The sequence below is a fragment of the Telopea speciosissima genome, chromosome 9, assembly GCF_018873765.1.
Source record: "Telopea speciosissima isolate NSW1024214 ecotype Mountain lineage chromosome 9, Tspe_v1, whole genome shotgun sequence".
NCBI lineage: Eukaryota > Viridiplantae > Streptophyta > Magnoliopsida > Proteales > Proteaceae > Telopea > Telopea speciosissima.
The window spans coordinates 25,667,061-25,683,716 of NC_057924.1; the positions used below are offsets into that span (position 1 = coordinate 25,667,061).

Consider the following 16,656-nt stretch of genomic DNA (forward strand, 5'->3'; position numbering starts at 1 on the left):
GAAGATCTGGCAACTTCAATCCCAAGAAAGTACTGTAGCAGCCCTAGATCTTTAATCTTGAATTCCTGCCCAAGAAGCCTCTTCAACCGACTGATCTCATCCCCATCATTGCCTGTAACCACAATGTCATCCACATACACTATAAGAACAATGAGCTTCTCACCAGCCCTCTTGATAAAGAAAGTATGATTAGCATTACTTTGCTTGTAGCCAACAGATGTCATTATCTTGTGGAACCGACCAAACCAAGCTCGAGGTGACTACTTCATCCCATACAGTGCTCGCTTCAACTTGCACACTTTGCCTGTAGTATTTATAGGTCAAACAACGGTCCAGGGATCAAGCCATGGTTCCGTAGGGAAACTAATATACTACAAAATTAGGGTTTTGCACGCCCTGGGTTATCCCATGGTGTCCCATGGGTGCCCCATTTAAATTTTAGGGTTTCCTATGGTTGCCCATGGGAACCCTGGTGCATCCCTGTTAGGGTTTCTCTTTCCCTCATGTGTCCCACACACTTATAGAACACATTAGGGTCAGAGAAACAACATCTCTAGTCATCACATGGCAAGAGGGATCCATCTCATACTCGAATGCGCAGTGGAAATAAATCGATTCGAGTTTCTTTCGCATCCCATAAATATTAAATAATTAAAACAAAAGGAATTAATCAGGAACTGCTAACCTGGTGAGCCTCAAGTGTTGCTCCTCCAATAGACAGTGGTTCTTTCTCCAAGAAGCACTCCAAGCAGACAGATCTGAACCTCCAATGGTGCTACCAAGGTTCTCCAAGCCAATCCGGATATATCTCCAACCAGATTTGGTTTCTAAAACCCTAGCTCTCAAAACTAGAGAGCAAGAAGAAGAAATCACAAGAGAGAGAGAGGGGGAGCCTAAAACCGTGGGAGGGGGTGGCTGGGAAAAACGTGGAAGCCTGCCTCCCCTCATGCGTTTTGAGTTCTATTTATAGATGGGTTTCCAAAACCCAAATAGGAAGAATCCCTATGAGGGTCTGACACTCTCTCTCCTGATTTGATCTATCTATTTATCTCATGATTGGCTTTATTTGATTATCTTAGATTGGCTTTATTTGTTTATCTCAGAGTCCTTTGCTTGGTGAAGAAGCAGAATCTAATAGGGAAAGTATTAATTAATTACTTTATTTAATATCTATGGATAATTACAATTAGCACCATATCCATTAATTAAATAAAGAACCAATTAAAATAGCAAATTCCAAATAACTCCCTATATGATAACAATTTATCATATACAACCCCCCCACTAATCAACACCATCATTGTGGAATCTAGGGCATGTACACATGCTGCGCCAAACCCCAATCCATAGTACATGTCCATGACGGCGTCCTGCATCGATCGGATCCCGCAAAACTCAATAAAACACTTTGTTCAAATAATTATAAATAATCTATCATTTTATGTAAAATAGATTTTTACAAAACCATTTCCAAAACTAATTGGATCCAGCATTCCGATCCGACCATACGCACTGAGCAGTCTCTATCTTGGTGTTCCCAATCGGGCGTGGTGATCGTGTTGGATAACTCCTTCACTCACAAAGGGTTCACACATTCCCAAAACACCGGCTTTGACTCGCTGAGTCTCGGTCATTGATGAACTAAAGAATGCAATCACACTTCTGCCGTGACAGGTTCCCTGGTATAGGGTGTCGGTGACACATGTCTATCCCCGCCTACATCCGGCAAGAATATCATGAGGGAATCGACAAAGTAGATTCTTTGCCAATGCACACATCAAACATGTGAGCACTCGCATTCGTACCCTGACATCACATGTCTAGGCATACCCAATGCGACGACCATATGATAAGGGTGTCCAGCCCAAACCCTAGTCGTGACTACCATTTTAAGTAAAACTTACAGGCACATAATGCTCAAAAAGTTTATATCACATATGATAATATTAAATTCAAATGTATAAAAGTTCAATATAAAGGTGAACTGGGTTGAACCGGACCGAACCGGGTTTGGTGGACACACATTTGTCCAACAATCTCCCACTTGTACATCAAAGCCAATTCCCCATACATTTTAAATCCATGCCCTCCATGTGTTTCTCAAACACTCTTAGAGACAAACCCTTTGTCATGGCATCAGACACATTTTCAGTTGTGTCCACTTTGGAGATACGTCGCCTGCTGGATAATCTCTCTGATGAGGTGATACTTCCGTTGCACGTGCTTGGTCCTCTGATGAGCCCTAGGCTCCTTAGCTTGTGCAATGGCCCATCTGTTGTCACATAACAGGGGAATAGGGCCTTTGACAAGATCAGGGACTATTCCAGAAACGTTAGGAACTTCCTAACCCAAACACCTTATTAGCCGCATCACATGATGCAAAGTGTTCTTAAAAATTGGGATCGACTGTAGATTTCTATTTTGTACTCCTCTATACAATGGCACCTACACTCATTAAACTAGTAACGACTCACAATACCTACTGCATAGCAAACGTCGCCTCGTACACAACATAGCGTACATAAGACTCCCTATTGCTGAAGCATAGGGAATCCTCTTCATCTCTTCAATATCCGTCTGAGACTGAGGACATTGAGATCTGGAAAGACTGACTCCATGTCGGAAGGGAACACTTCCCCTCTTGGAGTTCTCCATACTAAATCTGGCCAGGACTTTGTCTATATAGGTAGCCTGTGACAAGCCTAGCATCCTTTTCTGGCGATCTGTTACGAGTTTGATCCCAAGGATATAGCTAGCTTCATCAAGGTCTTTCATCGAAAACGTTGTGGATAACCATTATTTTACTGATGAAAGAAAACCTACATCGTTACCAATCAGCAATATGTCATCTACGTATAAAACAAGAAAACATACTGCCCTCCCACTGATCTTCTTGTAAACGCATGGTTCATCCATGTTTTGATCAAAACCAAACGATTTGATTGATTGATCAAACCTGATGTTCTAGCTCCTGGAAGCCTGCTTCAGTCCGTAAATGGACCTCTGCAATTTGCACACCTTTCTTTCTTCCTCCAAGGAAGAGAATCCCTCTGGCTGTTCCATGTAGATTTCCTCTTGGAGGAACCCATTTAGAAATGCAGTCTGCACATCCATCTACCAGATCTCATAATCAAAGTGTGCAGCGATGGCCAGTAAAATCCTGATGGATTTCATCATCGCCACTGGTGAAAAGATTTCCTCATAGTCTATACCCTCTTTCTGGGTATAGCCCTTTACCACCAGTCTCGCTTTGAATCTTTCGACCTTTCCATTTGCGCCCTTCTTCCTCTTGAAGATCCATTTACATCCAATTGGCTTAACGCCAAGTGATGGACCAACTAGAGTCCATACCTTGTTGAAATGCATCGAATTGATTCAGAGCGCATTGCCTCCAGCCACCTAGTGGCATCAACATCCTTTAGAGCCTCAGAGTATGTCATCGGATCATCATCCGATTCAACTGATACCATGTGGAACTCTTCCACTGTTTCCTCTTCGGTTAGAAGAGTGAGTCTGGTGGGGGTCTAATAGTCCTCTCACTGCGTTAAGGTTCTTCAGGTGTTGGTATTTCTGCAGGTATGTCAATTGGTCTCACTTCTGGAAGTGACGTTTCTGAGCTATCTGATAGCTCCTTAATGACTACTAGTTCGGACCTCTGGGTCATCATTTCTTCCTCCAGAAATGTGACGTGTTTACTTATAATGACCTTTTGGTCAACCAGGTCATAGAAATAATAGCCTATCGTGCCTTTGGGGTAGCCTAAGAAATAGCATCTTGAAGTCCTGGATTCCAACTTATCTGTCTATTGCTTTCGCACATGTGCTATGCAACCCTATACCCTAAGGTGTTGAATACTGGGCTTGCACCCTTTCCACAACTCAAAGAGTGTCTTGGCTATAGACTTGGATGGAACCCTATTCAAGATATAAATCGCCGTCTCTAAAGCATAACTCCAGAAAGAAAGAGGCAACTCACTATAAGTGAGCAACGTCTAGACCATATCCAATAGGGTCCGATTGCGTCGTTTGGATACACCATTTTGTTGTGGTGTGCCTGGATTAGTTAGTTGACTAACTATCCCTTGTGATATGAGATATTCTTTAAATTCATCCGACAGATACTCCCCTTCACGATCTGATCGTAAGGACTTGACGCGTTTATCGAGCTGTCTTTCGATGTCGGCTTAGAATTCTTTGAATTTATCAAAGGCTTCTGATTTCCTACGCATCAAGTATATGTAACCATATCTAGAGTAGTCATTGGTGAGTGTGATCATACCCATACATTGCTTGTATGTTTATGGGTCCACACACGTCAGTGTGTATCAACTCCAACAGATCTGTGGCTCTAACACCTTTATTACTGAAGGGTTTCTTGGTCATTTTGCCCTGAAGGCATGACTCACATGTGGGGAATGGTTCCACCCTCAGACTCTCTAAGGGCCCATCCCTCACCAATCTATTGATTCGGTCCAAGTTGATGTGACCTAATCTTAGATGCCACAGGTATGTTGTGTTCACTGGAGTTGCTTTCCGTTTCAAATCAACATTTGAAACAACATTCGTTCTAATAGGGCAGTCTAGAAAGTACAAACCACTTTGCATATATCCAGATGCCATAAAGGGATTATTAAAACGAATAATCAATTTAGTATTAAAGAAAAAATTATACCCGTCCAAAAAAAGTTTTGAAACCGAAATAATCTTCCTCTTAAAAGAGGGAACATAATAGCAATCCATTAAAACTAAACAAGCAAAACTAAAATTCAAAATAGAAGTCCCCATAGCCATTGCCATGGTCTCAGCTCCAGTGCCCATCCAAAGACGCACATCATTTCTTTCCAGGTTCCTTGTCTCCTTGACCCCTGCAAATCATTGCAAATGTGAACAGTGGAACCACTATCCACCAACCAAGAATTGGTCGGTTCAAAAGACAAATTAGACTCATAAAGAACATGAACATCACATGTACCTTCTTTAGGAGCCTTTGTTTCATCCGGCTTCTTGTCTTTCAAAGTCGCCAGGTAAGCACTACAGTTCATTTTCCAGTGACCTTCCTCCTTGCAATAGAAATACTTTCCTTTGCCTTTATTGCCAGACTTCCCACCCTTGGGTTTCAGGGTCTTACCCTTACTTCCCTGTTTCTTCTTCTTCCATTTGAAGAAGGTTTTGCCTTAGTTGCATTGACCTCAGCCTTGTCCTTTTTCAAGGATGCTTCAGCCTCTACCAGTGCATTAGCAAGCTCAGTGAGCTCCATCTCCTTGTCAGACATCTTGTAGGACATCTTAAAGGTTGCATAGGTAGGGATGAGTGACGCTAAGATCACATCGTCTTGTATCGCAGGCTGAAATCAGTCCCCATGGATTCCAGTTTTTCAAACAGATCGATCATTTTCATTACATGATCCATCACTGGAGTCCCCTGGGACATCTTGGTGTTATGGATTTGACTCACCATATCATAATGGGCGTGTGTCAACTGCCTGTTGAACAATTCAGCAAGGTTATCCATCTTACCCTCAGCAGTGCGTATATCCTTGACCGAGTCCAGAATTGACTTTTCCAACGATCCTAGGATATAAAGTGATGCCTTGGAATCCCTCATGAGGAAATCCTGCATCTCTTCATTTGCCTCAAAATCGTTTGGGTCGAGTTGAGGAGGAACTTGTTCATCTAGAACTGTGTATAGTCCTTCAGCAATCAGGAGCAACTTAATGCTCCGTTACCAATCAACATAGTTTGTACCATTAAGTTTGTATTCGCTAATGAGTGTTAATCAGGTTGGAATTAACGGCAGCCATTGTAAAGTAATCTACACATGTACAAGTAAAAACCACATGCTAATTAACAACCATTGAAATTAATAAATTGAGCACACACACATCAATAGTCTTTCATGATTTGGGTTTCCCTCATAACCCAAAGGATGAATTGGATACCTACAACCCTTGCATGCATAACTTACCCTATCGGGAGTCATTATACACACCGTGGTAGTGTGGACTAAGCTGTCTGCCTCATGGGCTTCCAATATTTTCGGTCACCTGGGTGTCATGTCTAGATCCTGTTTGCTGACATACACCCAAGTCATGTACTTAGCTATTGCATTAGTTAGAATCATGGAATCATGAAAGATGGCCCACTGTCGCAGTGCCCTCTCACTATCCATACCCTAACGTATCTAGATAGAGGTAAATATAGATAAATGTGTAACAGAGGTCCTGGCAATGTCCTGTCGGCTTATACGGGGTCATGTCACACACTTTCTACATTTATCTTCAATAAGAGGCCATGGACATGTCTACCAATTAAGACTAGTCCATATCATACATGTATTAGGAATAAAGAGGGATTAATCAACTCTCACATATCATGGATAGATTTAAGCAATCATAATTAATCAACATTAATTAAAAGTGATTATGGGATGGCGACATTTTTATTAGAAGCAATTAAATAACCCTCCCAATAAAAAAAAACTAATAACTTGGGTGCATCAACCATGCCATGGATGCCACGCCTCGATCATCTCCTCCGCCCGATCATGTCTTCAACTTAGGTGATTTACATCTCCATAAGCTTTGAGCGCCACATGTGGATCACCATCAACATGCCCTGGGAGTCCTAGCTCCTCTAAAATTACAATGGAAACCTAGGAAAAATTCTATACACTTTCCTTTTCATAATAATAAAAAAACCCCGCATGGAGAAACCAACCCACCATTTGGGCTGCCCATGGGGTGGAGTACATTTGTTTATAAAAAAGATAGGGGAAGAGAGAGAAAGAGCGAGAAGCATCACATCCACCCATAAGGCCATAACCCCATGTATCACATACATAAACAATCCATCCATTTATTAGAATGCCATTTCCATAATCACATTATAATATAATTTCATGTATGGGCATTAAAGCAAGTAAACCAATAACAAATTACATGGATTCCTTCAATCATTGAACTACCACATCACATGTGATAACATGTATCTAAACTCAAAAAATTAAAATCATATTTTAATTGCAAGTGAGTGGAGGTAGGGATCCCTTCACCCATCTTCTTCCTTTAAAACCAAGAATTCTGTTTTTCCCGTAGGTAGTAGCCACTGGCTCCGTAGGCAGAAGCCACTGGCACCGTAGGCAGTAGCTACTGGCACCGTAGGTAGAAACGACTGGCACCGTACCGTAGGCAACGGCCCAAAAAAAAAAGGAAAATACGCAAATGGGCAGGGAAAAGGGGGAGGGGCGTGCGCAGAGGCTTGGCAGCGTGCACTCCCCCCCCACCCACATGATTAAAAAATAAAAAATAATAATCATCTATTTGGATATATGCTTCATAATTAGAATAAATTAATAATCAAATCCATCATACATGGGTAAGTTGTTACACGAACAACCTTGTAACTACCCATGTGCACATGGGAAGGTTGTTACAACAACCATATTATAAGCACCCATGTGCCAACTGGCATCCCACTCATGATAATTATATTAACCATTAATTATGTAATATTCATGGGTGGGAAAGGTGGCTCTGATACCACAATGTAGGTCAAACAACGATCCAGGGATCAAGCCATGGTTCCCTAGGGAAACCAATATACTACAAAATTAGGGTTTTGCACGCCCTGGGTTATCCCATGGTGTCCCATGGGTGCCCCATTTAAATTTTAGCGGGTGCATCCCTGTTAGGGTTTCTCTTTCCCTCATGTGTCCAACACAATAATAGAACACATTAGGGATAGAGAAACAACATCTCTAGTCATCACATGGCAAGAGGGATCTATCCCATACTCGAATGCGCAGTGGAAATAATCGATTCGAGTTTCTTTCGCATCCCATAAATATTAAATAAGTAAAACAAAAGGAATTAATTAGGAACTGCTAACCTGGTGAGCCTCAAGTGTTGCTCCTCCAATAGACAGTGGTTCTTCCTCCAAGAAGCACTCCAAGCAGACAGATCTGAACCTCTAATGGTGCTACCAAGGTTCTCCAAGCTAATCCGAATATATCTCCAACCAGATCTGGTTTCTAAAACACTAGCTCTTAAACAATGGTCCAGGGATCAAGCCATGGTTCCCTAGGGAAACCAATATACTACAAAATTAGGGTTTTGCACGCCCTGGGTTATCCCATGATGTCCCATGGGTGCCCCATTTAAATTTTAGCTGGTGCATCCCTGTTAGGGTTTCTCTTTCCCTCATGTGTCCCACACAATTATAGAACACATTAGGGATAGAGAAATAACATCTCTAGTCATCACATGGCAAGAGGGATCCATCCCATACTCGAATGCGTAGCGGAAATAAATCGATTAGAGTTTCTTTCGCATCCCATAAATATTAAATAATTAAAACAAAAGGAATTAATTAGGAACTGCTAACCTGGTGAGCCTCAAGTGTTGCTCCTCCAATAGACAGTGGTTCTTCCTCCAAGAAGCACTCCAAGCAGACAGATCTGAACCTCCAATGGTTCTACCAAGGTTCTCCTAGCCAATCCGATTATATCTCCAACCAGATCTGGTTTCTAAAACCCTAGCTCTCAAAACTAGAGAGCAAGAAGAAGAAATCACAAGAGAGAGTGGGGGAGCCCAAAACCGTGGGAGGGGGTGGCTGTGAAAAACGTGGAAGCCTGCCTCCCCTCCTGCGTTTTGGGTTCTATTTATAGATGGGTTTCTAAAACCCAGATGGGAAGAATCCCTGTGAGAGTCTGACATTCTCTCTCCTGATTTGATCTATCTGTTTATCTCTTGATTGGCTTTATTTGATTATCTTAGATTGGCTTTATTTGTTTATCTCAGAGTCCTTTGCTTGGTGAAGAAGTAGAATCTAATAAGGAAAATATTAATTAATTACTTTATTTAATATCTATGGATAATTACAATTAGCACCATATCCATTAATTAAATAAAGAACCAATTAAAATAGCAAATTCCAAATAACTCCCTATGTGATAACAATTTATCATATATAACCCCCCCACTAATTAACACCATCATTATGGAATCTAGGGCATGTACACATGTACTGCCAAACCCCAATCCATAGTACATGTCCATATACAAGCGTCTGTGCATCTGATCGGATCCCGCAAAAGTCGACAAAACACTTTGTTTAAATAATTATAAATGATCTATCATTTTATGTAAAATAGATTTTTGCAAAACCATTTTCAAAACGGCACTGGATCCAGATTCCAATCCAACCATGCACAGACAGTCTCTATCTTGGTGTTCCCCAATCGGGCAGTGGTGACCGTGTTGGATAACTCCTTCACTCACAAAGGGTTCACACATTCCCAGAACACTGGCTTTGCCTCGCTTGAGTCTCAGTCATTGATGAACCAAAGAATGCAATCACACTTTGCAGTGACAGGGTTCCCTCAGGTATAGGGTGTCGGTGACACATGTCTATCCCTTCCTACATCTGGCAATAATACATGAGGGAATCGACAAAGTAGATTCTTTGCCAATGCACACATCAAACATGTGAGCACTCGCATTCGTACCCTGACATCACATGTCCAGGCATACCCAATGCGACGACCATATGATAAGGGTGCCCAACCCAAACCCTAGTCGTGACTACCATTTTAAGTAAAACTTACGGACACATAATGCTCAAAAAGTTTATATCGCATGTGATAATATTAAATTAAAATGTATAAAAGTTCAATACAAAGGTGAACCGGGTTTGATGGACACACATTTGTCCAACAGTATTGTCACAAGAAAAATCTGGTGGAGTATCCATGTATACCTCCTCACAAAGTTCCCCATTTAGGAAGGCATTCTTCACATCCAACTGTTGGAGATCCCATCTAAGATTAACTGCACAAGATAGCAAAACCCGAACTGTATTCAATTTTGCAACAGGGGGTAAAGTTTCCTGATAGTCAATCCCATATGTCTGGGTGAAGTCCTTTGCAACCAAATGTGCCTTATATCGATCCACAGACCCATTAATCTTTTGTTTGACCACAAACACCCACTTATATCCCACTGGTTTTTACCTTGGAGGGAGGGGTACAAGGTCCCAAGTGTTGTTTTTTTCTAAAGCTCTCATTTCTTCTAACATAGCTGCCTTCCACTTTCCATCTGTATATGCTTCCTGCCAGTTTTTAGGAATAGAAACAGAAGAAAGAGAGGACACAAATGCACGAAAAGATGGAGAAAGAGAACTATAAGAAACAAAGCGAGAAATGGGGTGCGAGGTGCAAGTCCTAGTACCTTTACGATGAGCAATAGGTAGATCAGAAGGAGAGGTCTCACCATAAGGAGGAGGAGGATCTGACTCCTGGGTCGGCAATTGGATAGGTATTGGTGCCACAATGGATTGATGCTGCCCTCTATTGGAGTGTCTCTTGTAGGTGAGGATATTAGAGTTGTCAATTCTCTTTTGAAATTCATTAATGGTTCTCTGGACTGGAGTCACCTCGCCTTGACAAGGATCATTACCACCATTATTTTCTACACGCTCCCCCTGTAAACGAGTCCCTTCAGAAGAAAGGGCAGCAACCAAAGGAGGCTGGACAGCAGGTAAAGGAGGCTGGGCAGCAGCCAACGGAGGCTAGACAGCAGTGGTAGGAGGCTGGACAGCGGCCAAAGGAGGAACTTCAAGGGGAGGAAACACAAGCACATCTTCACTGGAACCAGAATTCTCCCCCTGAAGATGTGTAGACAGATAATATGAAAGACTTTCATGAAAAACCACATCCATACTGACTGAAGTACGACGAGAAGGAGAGGGTGGTCACACTTATAACCTTTTTGGGTTAGAGAGTAACCCAAGAAAATACGCCTTAACCCATGAGGATTAAATTTGCCATGAGGTTTAGTGTCTCTGGCATAACACACATAACCAAAAATTTTGGGAGGAACCACAAAGGTGGAATTCCCATGTAAAATATCGACTGGACTACAGGATTCAAGAATACGGGAAGGCAACCGATTAATAAGATAGGTTGCAGTGAAAATAGTATCCCCCCAATATTGGGAGGGAACATGGCGCGAAAACATCAACGCCCTGGCCACTTCCAACAAGTGTTGGTTCTTCCTTTTAGCCACACCATTTTGGGTTGGGGTATCAACACAACTTGTCTGATGAACAATCCCATTATCAGCATGGTATTTCTGAAATTGAGTCTCTATATACTCAGTCCCATTATCACTTCTCAAGACTTTGAAAGTAGCATTGAATTGAGTTTTGACCATGTTGTGGAAATGTTGAAAACAAGAAAAACCTTGACTTTTGGTGTGTAAAAGATAAACCCATGTGTGTCTAGAATGACAATCAATAAAAGAGACAAACCAACGATGACCGGAAACCAAAGTCTTACGACTGGGGCCCAAACATCAGAATGTACTAACTGAAAAAGTGTAGAACTCCTTTTATTAGAAACAGAATAAGTTGAACGTGTCTGTTTGGCCAGAACATAAGCCTCACAAAAAAAATTGGTCTTATCACAAGGTTTGACCAAAGTAGGAAATAAGGATGCTAAGATGCCTAAGGAGGGTGACCTAATCTAGAGTGCCACTGATAAAGTTTAGAAGATACTAAGGAGTTCTGATGTAGTGGTAGTAATGGAGGTGGAGTGAGATGACCATCGTCAAGCAGGTACAGGCCACCATGCATTTTACCCAATCCAATCGTCTTCCCAGAGTCTAGATCTTGAAAAACACAATAGGAAGGAAAAAATGTTACTTTGCAGTTAAGATCACGAGTTATACTACTAATAGAAAGAAGGTTAGTAGTAAAATTTGGAATATGTAAAACATTTGACAAAGGAAGGGAAGAAGTGCAGTTGATGATTCCTTTTCCTGAGATGGAGGAAAGGGAACCATCAGGCACCTTGACCTTGTCTTTCCTAGAGGTAGGAGAATAACGATAAAAGAGGCTGAGGACCCGGTCATGTGATCTGTAGCTCCAGAATCAATGATCCAAGGATGGGAAGCTACAGAGGCACAATGACCACCAATCGAAATACCTGACTGAGCAAAGTGTGAACCTGAAGGAGTAGACGAAGTGGCAGTAGCTAATGTAGTAGAGGCAGCAGCAGTGGAAGACTTGAGCACATTAGGAATGCCTGTAAATCCTCCTGAGATAGGCCAGTGTCAGTAGTAGGGGCTGCAGTGACAGACTCAGAGTGATTGGCCTTGTTTTTTGGCTTTCGCTTGGCAGCCCGTTTAGCTTCAAAGTCAGCGGGCTTCCCATGAAGGGTCCAACATTTGTCTTTAGTGTGATAAGGAATATGATAATGCTCACAAGTAACCGGCCCGGTAGCAGTACCACCCACAGAGAGAGTGCCAACTGGTGTAGAAGGAGCCAGTGCAGTAGTCTGGAGGGCTGACCTGTCAGGAACAGCAGGGTGCAACATAGCAGCTCGGCGATTTTCTATAGAGGAGACCAAGGCATAAGACTGTTCAAGTGTGGGAAAAGGAGAATGGCCCAATACTTGAACACGAATTGGGTCATGCTCAATATTCAACCCAGCCAAGAAGTCATAAACCATGATTTTATCCACATGTTTCTTATAGGCAGCCAGATTAGTAACATTATCAGGCTGGTAATTAGAGATGTGGTCCAGCTGTTGCCAAAAGTTGCGTAGAGTAGCATAATATTTAGAGACTGTTAAGTCCCCTTGAATAGTATGAAAAACCTTCTTCCTGAGTTCATAGACCTGAGCATCATTACCATGCTGTCCGTACGTTTCCTTACAGGCTGACCAAACCTGAGAAGCTGTATAAAAAAGGAGGAACCCATGTGCAATGTCCGAAGTCATAGAACCAATCAAATAGGACATAAGAACACCATTGTTGGCAAGCCAGCGAGTCTTGGCAGCACCTGGGGCAGCAGGCATGGTGACAGTGCCATCAATATGGCCAGTGAGACCACGGCCAGCAATAGCAAAAGAGGCTGACCGAGACCACAATAGGTAGTTGCTGCCATCAAGTTGATGGGATTGGGCTGAAAATTATGATAATCTGATTTTTCATGTCCAGGTTGATCAGAAGTGGCAGTGGAATCAGCAGAGTCACCCATAGTTGCAATAGGGCTGTGGAGAATAAAACACCAGCAATTACTCCAAACCTAGAGCTGAAATCAAGGTTGAGTGGTCCACACTATGATGGGCAAAATAGCCCCCAAAAAATCAGCAGCAGCAGAGACCCCTTCCACAAAGAACGACATTGTCAGGGTTTTGGAAGAGAACCTGAAATTGGAGATCGATGTGGAGATGGGAATCCAAACAAAATTGAAGAAGAAGCTTGATCAAATCTGTCCAGGAACCTGTAGAGGATGTCCTTGATGAAGAGAAAAAGCTCCAATAAGAAAACCAGTAGCAAGCAGCCCTAATCCCAAAAATCGATAATGATCAAGGTTTTGGAAAAAACCCTGAAAGTAAGAAATCGATTGGGATGAGGGGTCTTCAACACCTGGTGGATACTTGATAGTAGCAAGTCAATATCGCAGAAGAGTCTCTAACAGAAGGAAAATCAGTCCCAATAATTTTCGTGGCCTGATCTTCAAAAAATCTGGAAACTCCAAATATCGCAAAGAGAGAACCAGCAGCTATTGAGCAGAATTTAGCACATTGAAAAAGGGATAGAAAGAGGTGGGAATAGGGCAGCAACTAGATCATCTGATCACCTCTGCAGTGCTGCCCTTAGAGAGGGAGAAGAAGCAAGGAGAAGGGGGAGAGGTAAAAAATAGAGAGAAGGGAAAGGGAAGGAAAAACGATGGGAGGGTGGGGGGTTTTGAAAACAGGTCAGAGGGATTTTGGCTTTGATACCATGTTGGAACCGCTTCCTCTAAAAGGCCGACCTTGTAGGAAAGGGAGGAAACAATATGTATATCATACAGGAGCTCTAACACGGCGGACTATCCAAAGGGGGATACGGGTGGATAAATAATTTTAACATCTGCCCGCTCCCAGAGGGACTCGATATCGTGACCCCTGCTTGCTCTGATACCATGTTAACAAAACAGGTTTGTGGAATAATGCTTGAATGACCTATGACCATCCAAAGCTCTTCTATTTTTAATATTGAATATAGAGGACAGAAATACAAATTAGCAATGTGGGACTAAACACCACATAATAGAAAAAATAAAATAATGTCTAGAATAACCCTACGGTTCTAACAATTTGTTATTAGGGTTTTATTATGTTTCTCCTTTTACCTTTTTGCCCTTGGGGTTGTAACTTTTATTATAAATAAAGAAGTCCTCTGTCATTATTGACATGACACATTATTCCAAAATTCTGATTCTCAACTTATATATATATATATATATATATCTGTATGTGTGTGTGTGTGTAAGTAACCAAGCAATCAAGCAAAGTGGAACACATATTAAAGAGAAGAAGGAAATGAGGATGGATTATTATGAGAGAGGGAGAAGATAGAATCATGCATTGGGATGGGGAAGTGGTAGGGGTGTTAGTGACAAATGGAGAGATAAATAATGAACTAAATAGTAGGGGTACTTCTGGCATAAAGAGATGAAGATAGGAATTAAACAGAATCAATTGAGATGGTAAGGGCTTATCTATGATTTTAAAAACAATGTTGTCAACAGAATAGTAAACCGGCAGAGATTGAATGTGTGTCTGCAAATGAGGAATCTCTCACACAAGGTCCATTCTAGCTGAGATTTCCGGTAAAGGGATCACGATCCATAACCATCTGAAATTCAACCAACCCTAGATCATATAGTGGTCTATATAACAGAATTTAAACATTTGAAATCCACTCTGGCGGAAGTCACATGATCTGGTGTAAAGCTGGCCACAATCCACATAGGTAATGGTCGCCAGATTTCACAGGTCGAGTTGCCCAAAGGTTGTAAATAAACTACAAATATCAGAGCAAGGGGACAACTCGAGGATACTTGACTTGATCCCAAATGTGCGGTAAATACCACCTAGGAAGATTAGGGAAGAAGAAGAGAAAAGAAAAGAAAAACAGAATAAGTGGGGTAAAGAAAATAAGAAGGAAGGATCGATGAGAAGATGTCGACTTGCAAGGTGGTATTAGGGAAGGGAGCCATGGTACAAGAGGGAGAGATCGTGTGCTAAGGGACTGCAACCAACGTGGTCGAGGCTGCATCCATCATCCTCTGAGAAGACAGCTGACACTAACCGTGAATGAAGATAAGACAGCATGTAGATACGTTTACAATAGGACATAGGGGTAGGGTAACTCATGCTTAAGGTTGTATAGAAAACAGAGAAGACTGGTGGATAACACAGCCATGGTCAGCAGCCACCTTCGCCTGAGAAGATGACTGGTTTTGTCACCAAAGAGAAAAGAAAGAAATAACACTACTGGGTTATATATTTTGAGTCCACTATGATCGTATGGGCAGGTGTGTGAAGCATGCTTATGGTTTGGGAGCTACAGAGATTAAGAGGAAACCAAACTTACCTGAAATGTTGTCTGGTCGATTTCATCTTCTCCGGCGAAGCTGATTCTGAATGGTGGGGTCTTGCGCTGCAGCTGCTATGTGGGCGACAGCACCTCCTTCTCTTCTTCCAGAAACGACTCAGCTTCCCTCTCCTCTAGTAGATATTGTCGATGGAGCTCAGGTTCGATGGTGGAACCTTCTTCTCCGACGAGTATGTAGCAGCAGTGGTGAGTGTGATGCTTCTTCACCCATATCTCTCTTTCCCCATCGTGAATTCATGTCAACAAGTGAGGAAGCGGGACTGGTTCTAGCTCTTGTGATCAAGGAGGTTGAACCGGTGAAAGAAGTGAAATTTTCTAGACCCATAAAAGAGCTGCTGGTTGATTTTGAAGACTTAGTACCTGAAGATCTGCCGGATGAGTTAGCACCAATGAGAGACATCCAGCATGCTATTAATTAGTGCCTGGATCGGTGCTTCCAAATCTGCCCACTTATCGCCTCAGCCCAACTGAACATGCTGAGCTTAAGAGGCAAGTAGATGAGCTGCTACGCAAAGGGTTTATCGTGGAGAGCATGAGTCCTCTTTTGGTACAATTAAGGCATAGTTAATGTACTTGTCATGAAACTAACTCTGTTTGGTACTATGGACCAGCTTTGTGATCTAGGGAATATATATAGTGATTTGAATGTGTCTGCATTTCAAACTTGATAGCATCTCAAACATATTTATAGTTTTAAAGTTTATCTATTTGTTACCTATCGTAATGTAAGGCCAAAGAAGATATTCTTTGGTCTACTAGTTACTGGAAATGAATTTCATTAACTCTTTATTAGGTCTCCTGAATGTTGAATGTAGTCACATTTATGTCAACTTGTTTTAGTTGGAAATTGTTGTAACGGTAATTGTTATGCCTTCCAGTTAATAATGTGGATTGGATTTTTCAACCTAGTTATTTCTGTTGCAAGTCCACTTAAGGTTTCATGTCTCTGGACACAGCCTCTCCGTGAAGTGGGGGGTTAAGGCTGCATACATTATGACCCTCCCCAGACCTTGCAGTGGCAGGAGCCTCATGCACTGGGTACACCCTTTATATTCATTACTCGATGGCTTATTTCATTCATGTGAGAAATATTGCAGGGAACTTTTTGCATTGCATCATGGCGTGGAACCGTAGTTGCTGTAAAGACACTTCGGGAGGATGTGTTTCCTGATGATGATAAAGTGTGGGTTTGTCATATACTGGAATCAAATT

General features: G+C 42.0%; 1 protein-coding gene across 3 annotated transcripts in view; it reads left to right on the plus strand.

Moving 5' to 3' along the window:
- Positions 1 to 16,656, plus strand: part of LOC122640845 (integrin-linked protein kinase 1-like) — a 129,879-nt gene that overhangs the window by 39,309 nt on the left and 73,914 nt on the right. For all 3 annotated transcript variants that reach the window (XM_043834103.1, XM_043834104.1, XM_043834102.1), the window contains exon 4: positions 16,542 to 16,627. In XM_043834103.1, coding sequence (XP_043690038.1) covers positions 16,542 to 16,627 — 86 coding nt within the window. The remainder of the gene's footprint in view (positions 1 to 16,541; positions 16,628 to 16,656) is intronic.